We start from the raw sequence: 16449 nt of genomic DNA on the forward strand, positions 1-16449 counted from the left end.
CCTCACGCATACACTGAATGCTTTACTGTCGAGGTTTCTTCAGGATGTCTGTGTGCACCTGAGTATGCAGACAGGTAGCAGCCTGCTGCAGACAGCTCTGCAGGGCTTGCTGCTCTTGTCCTGTTGACAGTCCTTGTCAGCCTACAGCAACAGCAAAGGAATTCCTGGTCCACTGGGGAGGCACAGAGTGGGATGGAGATCAGCCCTGAGTTCAGAGCTGACCTCAAACAGACCTGCTGGGGTGGCAGTCCTGTTTCAGGGTCTGCACAGGGGAGTTGTTGAAAGCCTTTTAAAAAAATAGTAAATTACTGAGTGAAGGGCTTCCCTCAGCCCTGCTGGTGAGCTGGAGGCTGTGAGCTGTGTTCTGAACAGTGCTGCAGGGGAAAAAAAAATCTGTGTTTCAGTGACCTTTGAATCCAGGTAAAGTTTGAAAGTTCCAGGGAGTCTGATATGAAAATATGGAGTAGTGTTGGTCTTCGTTAACTGTTTCACTTGAAGCATCTCCGACTCATCTAAACATAGCCATTTTTCTCTCTCCAGAGGCAAAAAAAGTCCCTTTGGATAGCCAAGCATCCTTTGCCACTTTGTTTGTAGGACAAGCAGTTTATGGCCTATTCTTATATTTCTCTACTCCAAATGAATTTGGACCTCTTCTCCAAATGCTAAATTTGGGGTTCATCTCAGAGAGCGCTGTTGCTGGCACTAACTGAGCTCTTCTTCCTGTTCTCTTATTCTGTTATTCTAGGTTTGTGATGGCCTCAAAGAAAAGCTGTCTGGCAACTTTTGTGAAGAATGGCTTTATTGTTGCCTATCAGCAAAATTTTCACATGAAAGGGTCAGTTACTGTGTGAAGCTCTCCAGTGTCACACAAAACATCCTGTCAGTTTCCAGATCACAGAGCAGATTCTCAGTTGGTAAAAGAAGTTGTCCTTTGCTCCAGAATTAGCTTAGTGTGTTTCTTATTGCTGCTTGAACTCCTAATTAGTAATGTGAATTAAAATATTCCATTTTTGTTCCCTCATTTCTTGTATTGTTTCTTTCAGCCAGCACTGGACAAGAGATGAAAAATCACTTTTTTGTAGTCATTTAATCACACAGTATTTCAGCAAAAGTGTTTTTTCTGTGTGTTGAAATTACTTCTGGTCTTTTAGGATGTTTAGAATGAAAATTATTTGTAATGAAGTCATATTTCATATTTTAAGTCAAGAGTTCTTAAAAATGTCTTGCCTGGAAGGGTACATCCTTGCACAGCTGGGAGGAATGGAACATACCAGCCTCACCCACATAACTTGGTTATGTTCAGCCAGTCCTGTTTGTCTCTGGAAGGGACTTGGAGCAACCTGGACTAGTGGAAGGTGTCCCTGCCCATGGAACACCATGGGGTGAGTTCAAGGTCCCTTCCAGCCCTAGCAGTTCAGTGGTTCTGTAATTCTATGGTTCTGTGCAGAACTGTTGAAAGCTCTTGTTGGGTGGTGTGGGACAGGACTGGGAAGGATTTGGGTCTGTGTTTCCCTCCCTGCTGGGTGTCTGGTGGTCCATGGTGTGTGTGTTCCCACCAGGGGTGAGGCAGGCTCTTGGCACTGCTCTGTCTGCAGGCTTGGTGCAGAGACCAGAGCTTTTCAGGTGTTTCTGTTCTGGGGACCCTTGGCAATGTGTTACAGGCCCATATTCAATGTGACCATGGAATAATAAGTGGTGCTGAGCACCTAAATATGAAACCCGTCCATTTTTTTTTTTGTTAGCAGAGAGAAGAATATTTCTAAATCCCAGTGTTCCTTCCCAGTGGCTTACACACTTGCATTAATCTCAAACAGCTGCATCAGCTGGTGTCTGAGTGAGCTGCTGGGATTAAGCTGTCCTTTCAGAAATTACACAACTGTTGCAATTAATTCCTCCTTTGAACAACTGATTTCAGAGGTCAGTCACCACCCTGATCTTGCATGTATGGGATTTCCTGGGCTTCCCTTAGGGGCCTTGTTCCCTTGAAGCCAAGTCTGCTTGGAAGTACTCACAAGATGCAGCTGGCTTTTTGTTTCTTTAAAGCTTAGCAGCTTTAAAGCATGGGGTGAGCATGGGGAGAGCTAAAGACAGGTGGAGGACTTGGGATTGAAGCAGCAAGAACCTCCTTTGCACTGCAAGAGAATTCCCATTTCATGGAGGCCAGGGAAGCTGTTGACTTGTGGCATGAGGGAGCCAGAAGGGTTGATTTAGATTAGATACAAGGAAGAAGTTTTTTACAGTGAGGGTGGGCAGGCCCTGGCACAGGGTGCCCAGAGAAGCTGTGGCTGCCCCTGGATCCCTGGCAGTGCCCAAGGCCAGGCTGGACAGGGCTTGGAGCAACCTGGGATCATGGAAGGTGTCCCTACCCAGGGCAGGAGGTGGAATGGGATGGGCTTTAAGGTCCCTTCCAACCCAAATCATTCTGGGATTCCATGATTCTCTTGTGGGGAGTGAGGGACAGGAAAGTGAGTGATTTCTTGAGGTAGCATGGAAAGAGCACAGATCCTGGTGAGCACAGAAGTATGTACACACATACATCTGTGAGTCATTCACTTGGACTTGGAAGACCACTGAAGGTTTTAAAAGCAGTGCTGCTGCCAGCACAATCCATTATCCACAGCTGCTGAAGGGCACTGGGAAAGAGTTCGAGGGGAGCCCTGTGTGCTGCATTCCTGTGCTCTGAGGTCCTGTTCTTGTCCAGCTGCCCAGCCCGGGGAGCAGCACTGCTCCTGTTGCTGCTTCCATGCTCCCACGCAGCTCCCTGCCACCCATCTGGGCCCAGGTGGCCTGGGGACCAAGTTAAAATAAAAAACAAAAGAAGGTATTTCCAAAAGTCTGTCCTTAATTAAGAAAAGCCTGGAGCAAATGCCAAGTCCCTAGGAAGCCAAAAGGCCTTATACATACATTAGAATTTTGGCAACTTTTTTAAATGCTTAAGCAGTTCTTTGAACTTGGGCTGAATATTCAGGCTCTGTTTATGAAGTGTGTTAGCATAGTTGTGCTAAAATGAGTGATTTAGATGGTTTGGATCTGTCCAGAGTCTCTGGACTGCATTGTTGGTGTGTTATCCCTGATCCCATGGGTACCTGGGAGATCTGAGTTTCAAATTCACAGATGTGAGGTAGGGCTGGCAGACCTGAAAATCATCTGTTATCTGAGTCTCATCCCTGCTGGATGAGCAGGAGCCATATCTGCCTGTTGTGTGACAGGCAGGGGGAGTGTTTGGAAGGATACAGGGAGCCCTGCTTGATTTGTTGCTTTTTTGAGATGGTCCTCTGCAGGAGAACACAGAATAGTTGACAGTAACTCCATTTAAAATGATACAATAGAGTAAACAAATGGTTTGGGTTGGAAGGGACCTTAAAGGCCATCCAGTTCCACCCCCTGCCATGGGCAGGGACACCTCCCACTAGACCAGGCTGCTCCAAGCTTCATCCAGCCTGGCCTTGGATACTTCCAGGGGCTTGATCTGTGGTAAAAACAGCTGAAATTAAATCCCTCTTACTGTGCTTGAGAAGTGTTTTGCTTCTGTCTTGTTTTGAGTTTTTTTCCTTCCTCTTTAGGATCCATCCCTTCTCTTCCAGTCTCTCCTGGTGCACTGTTCCTGGTCAAGGTAATTCAGTTCATCCCTGGCTCCCAGTGGAAACTGCCACTTCAGGGGTGGGGGTTATATTTTGACTTGGTTTTCTAAGCCTGGCAGCTTTCAGACAAAAAGAGCAGGGAGAAATGACTCGGCTGTTACTTTATTTACCACTTGTTTTGGGAAAACTAAATCCAAATTTATGTTTGACTCATATTAGGGCTCTGTGGCTGGACTCAGCTTTTTCAGTTATTTTTGGCCGGGCTGATCTCACACCCAGCATGAGAAGGGCAGCCTGGGTGACAGGAGCTCAGACCAGGAGCTGGGCTCTTGGGCTGCCTCAAGGGACTGAAAGCCAAAGGCTTTTATGCAGGATCTAAATTCAGAGGTTAAAACTCCCATCCTTGCTCTGTGCTTTGTGTGTTGTTAGTGTCATGGTAAAAAACATGAGGCTGCTGGAGTACATTATTAATAGTGGCTGGGGCTGGATGAGGTGGTGTGGATTTTTCCAGTGTTTTGGGGTCTGAAATCCCAGAGCACTGGGGGAACCCCCCATGCAGTGCCTGTTGCTGCTGGCTGGGCTCAGGAGTTGCTCAGGTGTGGTGATCACATATCCTCTGAACAAAGAGAGACACAGCTCTCCCAAGATTTTCCTGGGAACCTGTGAGAAAGCTCAGAGAAAGAATTAAAACCATTATTATCCCAATCTCTGCACCTGGCAGGTAATCTCTGTTTGTCAAAGATGTTTACAAGGAGGAGTTGTCCCTTCTTGACCAGTAGGTGAGCTAAGATTCCTAAAGGCCAATCAGGTCTTAGGTCCACCATTGTTTCTATAAGAATGGTGGATTTCTAATAATAAAATGTTTTTCATGCCTTCTGATGATGGACTCTCTGTATCACCTTTGTCTGTCCCCAGTACCCCGCTGGTGATACTCAGGAAAATGCTGAGTCCTGCTGAGGGCTGAGCTTTGTCCTGGAGTATTTGAGCACCTCTGTTAGCACAAGCTGTGGAACAGAGCACACAGAAATGTGCTTCCTCCATCACTTTGGTGTGAGCTGTAACCTCTCTCTGAATGGTTTATTGCTGCTCAGCTCTCAGGAAGAGCGCCAAGGGGAGGTACTGATGTTTTGTCCCCAGTTTCTGTGTTACAGTTGTTAGAAATGATCTACTGACAGGCTTTCCTTTGACTTTGGGCTTTGCTGTGGAGGAGACCCTGTGGGTTTAGGGCACACGGTCACCCTATGGCTCCTGCTTCAGTGGAACTCAATATTGGACCACATCCCATAGCAGGCCTTGTGGGTGAATTGAACCCCTGGCTGCAGGCAGGGAGGAGCCAAGGGAGACAGTTAAAGGGGATATCCCTGGGGCTTCCTGGAATTTGGTTGCATTCTCAACTTAGATCTGCAAGCAGCAGGAGCTCTGGAAAAGCAAGTGCATCTTCTTCCTGTGACCCATTTGCAGTGCAACCCCAGCATCAGCAGCCTCCTGACCACTGTCATCCTTCATGTGCTCTCAGCAGAGTGATGGGAAGGGCCCACTGGAACCTGGGCGTGCAGATTTGGCTCTCACAGCCAGAAAGGGTGAGCCCAATAGCCTCCTCAAACCTTGACAGAAAGGGAAAGGGGAAAGGAGCAAAAGCTCCTTACAGCTTTTGTTTTTGAAAGCTGGCTCCCTCCAGCCAGTCCTGACTCAGCTCCGCACTGCTTGAAAGTGAAGCACTGACCCCTGTTTGAAGCTGTCCTTCCCACCCTGTTTGCTGAAGGGAGAAGGTGGTAAATGTTGAATTCAGTAGGAAAATTACTGCAGGGCCCTGGCTGTGGAGTTTGCCTCAGCTGTGTCTCAGCATAACCCCATACTCTTGACAAGCCAGCAGCACACAGGATGCATTTTGTCCTCTAGTATTTTTCCTATACAGATGGTGAAGGTGAAAATTTTCTCCTCTGACCCAGTGCCTGAGGTAAATGAATTAAATAGCTTGGGAGAACAGGCCAGAGTGTGAAGAAGTGAAAAAGGGGGATTGTTATTTTTAATTCCCGTTTTGGGGAGGAAAAGAGGAGAACAACCATCAAAGCCTAAATTAACTCCCTCTTGCAAACATTATTTGAGGAGACATTATCAAGCTAAAAATATGAGCAGTTTGTAGAAGGAGCTGTTTTCTGCATGTGCTGCTGCTCACATTACTTAATTAAAACAGGAGGTGCTTAACATCATGCTTTGATTTTCCACTGTGCATGATCCATGAGTTTTTTTGGGAGGGGTACTTTGCTGAGCATGAACAATGAGGGCTTGTGTCCATGGTACAACTCCTGTTAAAGCCAAAGTCAATATTGAAGTGGTTGTAGTTCTGTCGACATAAGCCCCTCTACCAACATTCTCACTCGCTCAAACTTTTCAAAAATGTAACTTCTGTTTATTGGAAATGGGTTTAAATCTGAGTGGAAAAAGCTGCCATGTTACTGGAATAGAGGTGTCCATCTGGAGGTATGTTCTGGTCTATTTATTAAACTTTCTTTTCTGAAAAGACTGAGAGGAATTAGACTTTTTTTCCTCTATTTTTCCTGGTTGTGTTGCACAGGCTTTAGCTTGTAAATCTTGTAGGGGACCTTTTTTCTTTAATTAAATCCTAGATGTTTTTAATCATCTCTTGAAAATGGTGTTGCTGATTCACTCAAAAAACAGGATTTGAACTTGGTGCCAGCTCAACAGTGTTGCTGATAGACTCCCACACAGAGAATGGTGCTGTGCTTACCAACTTGCTTTCAGAAAATACACCCAAAATCCAGTCATTGCCTTAGTCTAAGGGCCATGTGGACAAGCCATGCTCCTGGTGAGCTGAGTGGAGCTGGGTTACAGTGATCCACTCTCTTCGTCCTGTCAAGTGCAGATCCGGGACCAGTAAGGATAAGAGGATGGAGTAAAAACACTTTTCCAGCACAGGCAAGTGGGCAGAGGTGATAGCATCTCTTGTGTGACGTGTTCTCACCACTAAACTGAAGTCTTAGCTGTGTGCTTGGCTTCTTGAAATGCTACAGAGTGCTACAGAAGAAGTGTTTATAACAAGGAGTGTCCTGATGTGCCTCTCAGCTCCTCAAGGGCTTGAGGAGCTCTTGCTCCCAGTGAGAAGTCCTGCTCATATTTTAATTAGCTTGTTTTTCTTGAGCAGGGGTTGTCATTTCAAAAAAAAAAAAAAAAAAGAGGGAAAAATAAAGTATGTGCCTGTTTTTCCACACAGTGCTATTGCAAACACCAAAGCTGCTATTTTTTTTCGGAGGGAGGGGGGAAAGGTGAATTGGTTCAGATACTACAAAAGGAGTCAGTGCTGATGCTGTTTGATCTCAAATTAATTATTCTGTAACTAATAGTGATAATTGCTTTTGTAATGGCTTGGGTTTTTTTGGGGGGTTGGTTTGGTTTGGGTCATTTTTGTTGGGTTTTTTGAGCTCAAAGCTGGAAGAACAAAGGTTTGCCAAACTGCTAGTCATAGGGTGTGTTTCATCCAGGGTGGAACAGACTTTATTGCCTTTGAGGAGTTCTGGACTTGGAAATGCTGCTGGGTGGATAGTCCTGGAGAGAGCTGTCCCTCCATTGTGCCAGAGCCTTGGCTGATCGCTGCCTTTGAGAGGTCTGCTGGGATGTGGATTTACCTTCCATGTATCACCAGGACAGCCTGGGCACTAAAGTCATAGAATGATGGAATGGTTTGGGTTGGAAAATGCCATTTTCTTCCAGCAGATTCCTTGTGGGTAGATCTAGAGATCCCTTCAGCTCACATTTGCTCATCTTGCTTCTGGCTGGAGGATGTTGGCTGATGGTATCATCCAGGGTGAATTTTGTCAAGGGCCTGGTGCCCTACCAGGAGCAGGATGGAGTACTCCAGGTGTGATGGGAAGAGCATCCTTCATCCCCCTTGTTGTGCTTAGGGAGGCAGAGGTCTTCCTCCAACTCTGCCAGTCCCTGTCATCAACTTCAGGGTTTCTTCTGCTGGTCAGAGACTGGGGCTATGTGTAGCAGCTTTGGTGACTCTTTTCTCTGAGCTTGGATGACTTTACGTTTTCATGTTGTCACAGAAATTTATGTGTTGTTTGAGAGCTCTGGGTTTCTATTGCACAGCCCTGCAAACAACTCCCCATTTAAACATTTTGGGCTTGTGTGTGCACAAAGTTGAATGGAGAAGGATCTCCTGGCTGAGATGGGAGCAGCCAACATGAAACAGATTAGTTTGAGATGTGTGCAGCTGGAGCTTCCCCTTTCCCTGCCCAGACTGCAGCAAATCCCTTCACATGTCCCCGCTGATGTGAGCTTAGAAGGATTGGGATGAGGTTAGAAATAATGGGAAGAGGCTTGCTGAGGGCAAGAGGCACATGGACCTGACTCTGTGAGAGCTGTGTGTTTACTTTAAAGGGTCTCCATGGTCCTTAAGGCTGGTCTGGACCTGGAAAAGAGGATGTTGTGGGATGAGCTGCAGCATTCCCAGGGTGGCCACTCTCCTCTTGACCTCGTTTGTGTGATGTCCAGTTGCATTGTGGCCACAGTGCCACCTTCTTGGTGCCACTGCAGCTCCAGTGACAACAATGAACATGAATCCATTCCCCAGGCCTCTGGTATTTTAGGAATTCTGGAGCTGTTTGCTGACTGTGCAGCTGGAACGTGGGAGGAAAGCAGAGTGAGAGCTGTGGGACACCTTGGTGGCTGTGGGAGCCCAAGGAAGTGTGTGATAATGGGCTCCAGGGGATGAGCTTCATCCATGAAACACATGGAGCAAGCTGGACTTACGCCAAGTCAGCACTGAGACTGTTTTAGGCCAGTTTGAACATCATTGCAAACCAGATGTGCAGTGCAGCATGAGCCAGGGTCTTGGACTAAAGCAAACTCTGGAGCCCTGACTAAGCCCAGCCTTGCTCTGTCACAGGAGAGCAGTTCATGACACAGGAACCAGCCTCTAACACTTGCTGAACTTTCACTATTTGTTGTTTCAGCAGACATGAATAAATATTCAACAAATAAGCCTTCTGGCCTTAAGTTATTGTAATGTTCTGGCTATAAATAAACTGAAAATCCAAGTTCTTGGTTCTTTTTTTACTTTAAAGCAGGCTAGACCCCATGGCAATGGTATGTTCCTGTTGCACTAACTGAAAAGGGCTCATGTCCAGGTTTTCATCTCTAGGGTCATATGGTGACTTGGAGTGAAGGTATTTTCCTGAAATAGCTTTGGACTAGCTGTAGGGTCTGGGATGTGGCTCCTTTCTGCATGTCCTCTTCCCTGGCTACAGGGAGCTCTGGCTTTAAGTAAGGTGGAGGGTGTTCTGGGAAGTGCCTTTGGGTCCCTGGAGCTGGAGGATGAACCAATAAATGTATAGCAGTTGATGGGAGCTTCCAGCAACCTCCTCAGTGATGTGTTTCACACTGGCTTTACTGTCTGCACCACACCTTGTGGGACTGTTTATACTCCAGAGGAATAGGCAGGGTTTATAAACTCCCAGTGGAGCTTGCTGAGCTGTGCATTGCCACAGGACTGTGCTTTCCTGCCCATTCCAGCTAGGAAAAATGAGCAGCCCTGTCAGTGAGAGGAGTTTGTGGTGGGATCTGACACAATCCCATGCTGGGTGTGCAAATCCTGGTCCTGGGGAGGAGCAGCTGGGATGGGACTTGGCTCACTCATCCTGTGACATGAAGCCTTGAGCACCCCAGGCAGACAGCAGTGTGTGGGAGCATTTCCATGGGATTGCTGTCAGGGATGGGAATCTGTGCCTCCTGCTGCAGTCTGTTCAGCTCAGCCCTGAGGGAACAGAACCGTTCTTCAGAGGGCACTGTGTCCCTCCCCTCCGCTAAGAGCACATTTTAGTCATTTGTTTCAGTTATTACATGGTTCTTTTGTCAGCCCACAGGCTTTGTGCCCTTCCCCTTTCCACAGTGGTGGTACTCAGTCACCAGCTGGGGTTAAACCTCAGTCTTAAACCTGTTAAACCTCACTCTTGTCTTTTGTGGTGGCTGGACTGGGCAGAGGGCTCCATGGTAAAGCAGGGTTTAGTCACAAACCTTGTGCTAACTGCTTCCTTTGCTCTTGCTTTGCCAGGGCAGCCACTGACCACAACATTGACAACACCACAGCAATCCTCAGGGAGTGGCTGAAGAATGTGCAGCACCTGTACCACGACGTGGAGTGGAGACCCATGGAGGAGCCCCCGTGAGTACCTGGGAGGGCTCTTGGCTGCACAGCCCAAATTCCCAAGGTTTTCTGTTTCCAAAACAGGAGCTGGTACTAAATGTCTGAGTGTTAAAATGCGGATTATTTGCTTTCTGGAGTCTGTCCCATTAAAATTGTTTTCTTAGGGAAAAAGGTGAGGTAAGGTCTCTAGAAAGGTCTCTGACTTTAGAGAAGCACCTCATGCAGAATTTTGTGGAAGAAACTATTTTCCATTCAGTATTTAGCATCTGTAGCTGCTCTCTTTGCATGGTAAACAAATTACATCAAGAACTACAGGGAATTTAAATTACCATTCTTTATTTGCAAGGAAGCAGAGAAATTATAGCCCCATTCATAATATCTATGAAAACTCTGACACATCAAATATTCAGTAAGTGCTGAGCCAGAGAACTAGATTTAATTCCACATAGTGTGCCTTTACGTGATTTGCAGGACCATTGCTTTGAAATATGATGTGTTGGATTTTTATTACTTTATTTTTTATTTATTTTGAAGATCAGCTGTTCCTCGGTTTGTTCTGTTTTCAGTTTCTTCCATCAAGGAAAATTACATCAGTTTCCCCTTCCTTTAGGCCTACTTTTATATTTGAGTTCCTCACTGCTGTGATGGGGAGCTTGCGGTACAAACCCTCAGGGAGTGCTGGTTTTATTGACATTTTTAATCCTTTCCTTTGAATTGAGTTTCCTTCTTCTTGCCAAACTTCGCTTAAGTTCTGCAAAAACCTTTTGAAATTCTTAGCTCCTTCCCTGACTTAACTCTGGCACTGTTTCAAAGTCCTGGATTTTTATTCCTCGTTGGGATGTGCCCCTGGGCTCCCTTCCATCTTTGTTAAAAAGCCATGGTTTGGAGCTGAAGGCAGAGCCATGCATGTGACTTTGCTGCCGTGCTGGGGCTGGCTGTTGGGAGATTTAGGGGATGTGGGATGTGTTAGCAGTTCCCAATAATGCCCAGAGCCCTGGGGGAGGCCAGTCTGCCTTCATCTTCACATCCCAGCCCTGCTGGTGCTGCTGGGCCGAGGGGGGCTGGATTTACAGAGGGCAGATGAGTTTGTACCCCAGGCCAGAGGGGTCAGGGGGCTGCAGGTGGGTTTGGAGAGTCCCCTCTGCTGCCACAGCAGCTCCTGCCCTGCGTGGTGTTGTCAGAAAACTGGCACTGCCTGTTCTCTGGTGCCTTCTGTGCTCATGCCAGCACAGAACTTGGAATTATTCTCCCTCAAAACCTCTCCTGGGTTGCCTGAGGTGACTCTAATGCTGTTTTGCTTTCATAATGAAGGCAGCAATGGAATTCTTTCTTTCCTTCTTTCTTTCCTTTCTTTCCTCCTTCTTCTTCTTTCTTTCCTCCTTCCTTCTTTCCTCCTCCTTTCCTCTCCTTTCCTTTTTTTCCCCTTCTTTTCTGGTTTTTTGGTGTAATAAAGCCCAGACATGGATTGCAGTCACCTTTTATTTCTCTTCTAGGTCCTACCCAGAAGAGATGGGGCCGAAGCACTGGCCCAGCTCTCGGTTCACGCACGTGATGAAGCTGCGCCAGGCTGCCCTGCGTGCTGCGCGGGACAAGTGGTCAGACTACATCCTGGTGAGCACGAGCTCTGATTCATTACTAAAGCTTTCCAGGTGCTCTCTTCAGTACTGGGGGCTGTCAGAAAGGTTTCTCTCCAGCCAAGGACAGGTTGAGATGTCGTGGGTCATTTCTTAGTCTGGTGAGCCAGAGACTTTGCGGTGAGGGAGGTGAGTCCTGGCTGAGCTTGGAGCTTTCTCCACTGGCACCAGGATTGAACACAGTCCTGGTGGTGGGAGGGTCCCCCAGATTGAGCCCCACCTGGTGAAATGTAAGGGAAATAGTTGTGCAGGGCAGTTGTGGGAAGATGCTGCCTTTGGTCACTGTTAGGGGGGTGTTCCCAAAGCCTCCAAGTAAGGTGAAGTGTGAGGCAGTTGAGGAGTTGTTCTTGATGCTTTTCACAGAATGAACTCACCCTGAATTTCCAGTGATGTTATTTTCCCTGGCAGCTCCCTGTGCTGGCACGAGGCTGTATGGAGTCAGGGAAGCTCTCTGCCCATCTCATTGCTGTGCCCAGGAGCAGCTGCCCCCAGCTTCCCCGTGACAGCCCTGTGCCCTAGGGAGTCAAACCCACCAGCTCACTGCTTTTAGGGTGTTTTTTTGCTTACCTAATGGAATCATAAAATTGTTAAGGCTGGAGAAGGCCTGAGATCTCTGAGTCCAGCTGTTGACCTGCCATGTTCACCATTAAGCCACATTCCCAGGTGCACACATTTTTCAATACTTCCAGGGATAGTTACTCCCCCCTGCTCTGGACAGCCTATTTCAATGCCTGGCCATTCTTTTAGAAGGAATTTTTCCTAATACCCAGTCTAAACTTCCCTGGGAGCAGAGCCTGACCCCTCGGCTGTCCCCTCCTGTCAGGAGCTGTGCAGAGCCACAAGGTCCCCCCTGAGCCTCCTTTGCTCCAGGCTGAGCCCCTTTCCAGCTCCCTCAGCCCCTCCTGGTGCTCCATTCCCTTCCCTGGCCCTGCTCCAGCCCCTCAAGGTCTTTTCTCATTGTGAGAGCCAGAGGTGCCCCAGCAGTGGCAGCACAGGGGACAGGCACTGCCCTGGGCCTGTGCCCACAGCTGGGCTGCTCATGTACCTCTGGCTGCCTCACTCCCAAGAAAGCATCAAGGGATTCATATTGTTTCATCTGTTAACAGTTTTTTTTCCCCTCTTCCCTCTCTAGTTTATTGATGCAGATAATTTACTGACCAACCCAGAGACCCTGAAGCTGCTGATAGCAGAGAACAAGACCCTGGTGGCGCCGATGCTCGAGTCCCGCTCGCTCTACTCCAACTTCTGGTGTGGCATCACTCCCCAGGCAGGTGACCCCAGAACAGTGCTGGGGGCTGTGTGACTGGTGTCCTCCAGGGGCTCCTGCTCCTGTCTCTGGAGCAGCAGCCATCCTTCCTGTTCTCTGGGCTTTCCCATCTGCTGCTGTATCTCTGAGGTGGTGTTAACATGTGGTATGATCCCACACAAACCATTCTGATAAACACATCAGAATTTTTTTAAGGTGGTTCCATGTTTCTGTAATGGCCTTAAAACCCTTGGTGCTTAATTTTAGGCCAGGTTTTTTTTTTTTTTTTTGGTATAGTGATGCTAATCCAAGAGGAATTTGCTTTTCTTTCCACAGATCTCCATTGTGTTTAAGTTATCTTTCTCATCTATGAACAGGATTTTTGAAGTGGGGCAGCATCCTTTGCCTTATAGGGAGTGTGTGTGCTGAAGTGTGCATGTAACAGGTACTGGTGCTGAGCCTAACAATTAGAGTTCCATGTTACCTTTTCAATGTTCCTTTTCATGTTACTTCTGATCCACATAACTGCATCTGCAGATGTCTAGGGAATTGTGTAAGAACAGGGCAAAAAAAGTGAGTATTACTTCCCTAAAATACTTTTCTTTCCTCTGACAATCCCCTTCTGGGTTTTTGAGGAATATATTTGTCTTTAAAGCTCTCAGTGATTTTTTTTTTTTAGTCTACAGAAATCCCTGTCTGAATCTCTTTTTTGGCACCCACACCATCTTCTGGCAAGGAGTTCCACAGTTCAGAACAAGTAATTGGATAAAAATAGCAGGAAAAGGTCCTGAACTTTCCAAATTCTTGGGAAGTAAATAGAGAGATAAGGAAGGGAGTGTGACAAGGTGTGTTTGCTTGTTTCACTTGGGTTTGTTTGCTTTGTTTGAAAATGGAGATATAAACTTCATAGCAAAGGTATTGATTGTGCTTGAAGTTTTTGAGGCTGTCCTGAGTCAGCCAAGGTTTTCCACTGGGGTACATCAGCCCTGCTTCCAGGCTGGAGTGGATCTCTGCCCATGTGCACCAGCCCCAGCCCTGCCTCTCCAGCAGGAAGTTTCCACCATTACCAGCACATAACTGAGAAAAGGGGAGAGGAAAACCAGCAAAGGCATCTTGCCGAATTTGGTTTAAAAAAAAAAAATCCTGCTGGAGTGAAGAGGAAAGTTCTCCCTTCATTTTTCCTTTTCTCTTGTTTCTGCATGTGGTCCCAGGGCTGTGTGTGCTCAGCCTTGCTCTCCCAGGGGGCTTGGGGAGGGAATCACAGCTGGAGCCCATCCTGAAACACAGCCTTCCCCAGCACAGGGCCACTGAGCCAAGCCCAGCTCCAGACAGGCTGGCATTTATCTGTCATGGAGCAAAGCTGGGGAGAGGCAGCAGTGGGGGACTTGGAGCCCTCCTTGCCTGTATGTGGTTTATGAGCAGGGACAGCCCCCAAAACCTGGGGGGAGGAGGAGGAGGAGGAAAGATGATGTCCAGCATCTTCACTTGTGGAGATTCTGAGGTGTCTGCTAAAGGGTGAGTGTGTTAACCCTTCCTTTGGTGGGAATGCCAGTCACATCTCCTCCCACCTGCTCCTTGATGGCTGTGTTTGGGATATCCCATCCTCACAGTATGGTCACAGTGCACCTGAAAGGCAGAGGGAGCTGGCAGATCCCTAACCAGGCACATTGCACCACACCCTGGCCCCACACAGCCCAGGGCAGAGCAGTTCTGCTGGCTTTTGCTCAGCCAGTGCCTGAATGCTCATGGAAAATTGAACATAAATAAGCTTTAACTTCTTTTAGTGACTCATTTTTTCTGTAAAGCCCTGAATCTGCTCTGGATTCAACCATCCAGATGTCAGTTTCATGCTCTGGGGTTTTCTTCCTGGAGGAATTCAGTGTATTTATTACAACACAAGCCACACACTGTGGGTGTTGCACCCAGAGTGCTGGAAGTCTGGCAGAGCTCCTGGGTACAGGGAATTAGCCAGGAGCTGACTAAAGTGCCTCCCCAGGCAGAGTCAGGAGTGAGTTTCAAACCTGCTTGCCCCACTGTGGAGGAAGCAGGGATTCTTACACAGCTGATGGAGACTGAGATGCTGCCTTCACTGCAGTGACAACAAATGATTTTTTTAAAGTCATGGATAGGATGGAATTTATGGATAGAATTAATTTGCAGATCCTATTCTCTGAGATGCTCAATGGACTCTGTGCCTGTTGAGTGTGGACGATGTCATGGATGCTCAGCAGCTTCCAGGAGCAGGCTGGAGAGTCAAAGTGCAGAAAAGGTTTTGAAGAACCAGAAGAAAATAGTCTGAGGTTTGAAGCTCCATTGCAGGGGAATTTTGCAGTGGAAAGGTTGGGCTCTCCAAGAGCTCCTATAAAGTAGGGAGAAGGACAATTTTTACCTTTTGGGAGGAAAACTGTTTCTAAATACTTGACTGAGCTGTTTCCAAATGGGAGACTCTGAAAAAGCTGAGTTGAGCCCTGGTGAGCCTCTGCAGGAGAGCTCAGGGTGTGAGCTTTTGCTAAGGAGCAGCTTTGAAACAGCAATCTCTTGTGCCAACAGCCCCCTCTTTGTGGTTTCAGGGCTACTACAGGAGGACCCTGGAGTACCCCCTGATCCGGGAGTGGAAGAGGATGGGCTGTTTTGCTGTCCCCATGGTGCATTCCACGTTCCTCATTGACCTGAGGAAGGAGGCCTCTGCCAAGCTGGCCTTCTACCCCCCACACCAGGACTACACCTGGAGCTTCGATGATATCATGGTCTTTGCCTTCTCCAGTCGCCAGGCAGGTGTGTCCAGGGCCCCTGCTGGGGAGGGCTCCCTCCTGGAGACTCACAGGCCTCCACTGCAGGGGCACAGCCCAAAAGTCCTGGGTGGGCTTCCATGGGGAGTTCAGACCCTGCTCCCTTTCCTCTCTGGGATCTGCTCAGGGGTAGCCAGCAGCAAGTGACTGGAAAGGCAGTTTTGGATTGCTGCTTGTTTCAGAGGATGTGGGGCTGTTCGTGGGATGGGGCAATATTTCAGAGACAAGCCCTGGGATTCCACCCTTGGCTGGTGTCACAGCAGGTGAACACAGAGGGTGCTGGGAGAGGGGAAGGTGGTTTGGGGGTGAGGTACCTAAAGTTACCACTTCCAAAAGATCCATGAGGAAGGGGGTGAGGACAAGAGACTCAAACCACAGAATTCTAGAACAGTTCAGGTTAGGAGGGACCTTACAGCTCATCTCATTCCACACCCTGCCGTGGGCACAGGCACCTTCCACTAGACCTGGTTGCTCCAAGCCCCATCCAACCTGGCCTTGAGTACTTCCAGGGAGAGGAAATCTCTGGCTGTTGATGTTTTAAGAGAGCTCCAGGTGTTGCTGAGACATCACTGTCTCTGAAGTGCCTTGTGCTGCTGCTGTTCATGCTTGTGGTGAGGATGTTTAGTCCCGTTGATTTCTGGAGAGTGGCTCTTGGGAATGTTCTGATCCAGCTGTCCAGGCTGCCAGACCTGTGTGTAGCAGTGTCACAGCTGAAGGGGCTCCCAGGACTGTAATGGCCATCTCTGTTGTTCTTTGCCTGCTGAGGTGGAAAAGGAAAAGTTTGGGGCATTATAAGGAAAAAGGGATTGGTGAAACCTCAGAGCACCCATAAATGCCTTCTGTTCAGAAGTGAGTGGGTTGGTGGGGTGAATTATCAAGGAGAAGTTGCTCATGAATCCTCTGAGTGATGTGCACTTGGTGCTCCCTGTCCTGTGCAGAAGATGTAAAGTTAAGGAGAGCAGGAAGGGCTGCTCTTGGGAGCAGGCAGGCAGGGAGAAAGCCAAGGGAAGAAGGGCTGCTGTTGTTGTTGTTC

The 16449-nt window shown here is 47.9% G+C and overlaps 1 protein-coding gene across 1 annotated transcript in view; it reads left to right on the forward strand.

Annotated features, from left to right (window-relative positions):
- The window catches only part of COLGALT2 (collagen beta(1-O)galactosyltransferase 2), a 47530-nt gene that overhangs the window by 20520 nt on the left and 10561 nt on the right, over positions 1-16449 (forward strand). The window contains exons 2-5 of the mRNA XM_036388174.2: positions 9655-9765; positions 11241-11358; positions 12514-12648; positions 15198-15402. Coding sequence (XP_036244067.1) covers positions 9655-9765; positions 11241-11358; positions 12514-12648; positions 15198-15402 — 569 coding nt within the window. The remainder of the gene's footprint in view (positions 1-9654; positions 9766-11240; positions 11359-12513; positions 12649-15197; positions 15403-16449) is intronic.

The sequence above is a fragment of the Molothrus ater genome, chromosome 9 (genome assembly GCF_012460135.2).
Source record: "Molothrus ater isolate BHLD 08-10-18 breed brown headed cowbird chromosome 9, BPBGC_Mater_1.1, whole genome shotgun sequence".
NCBI lineage: Eukaryota > Metazoa > Chordata > Aves > Passeriformes > Icteridae > Molothrus > Molothrus ater.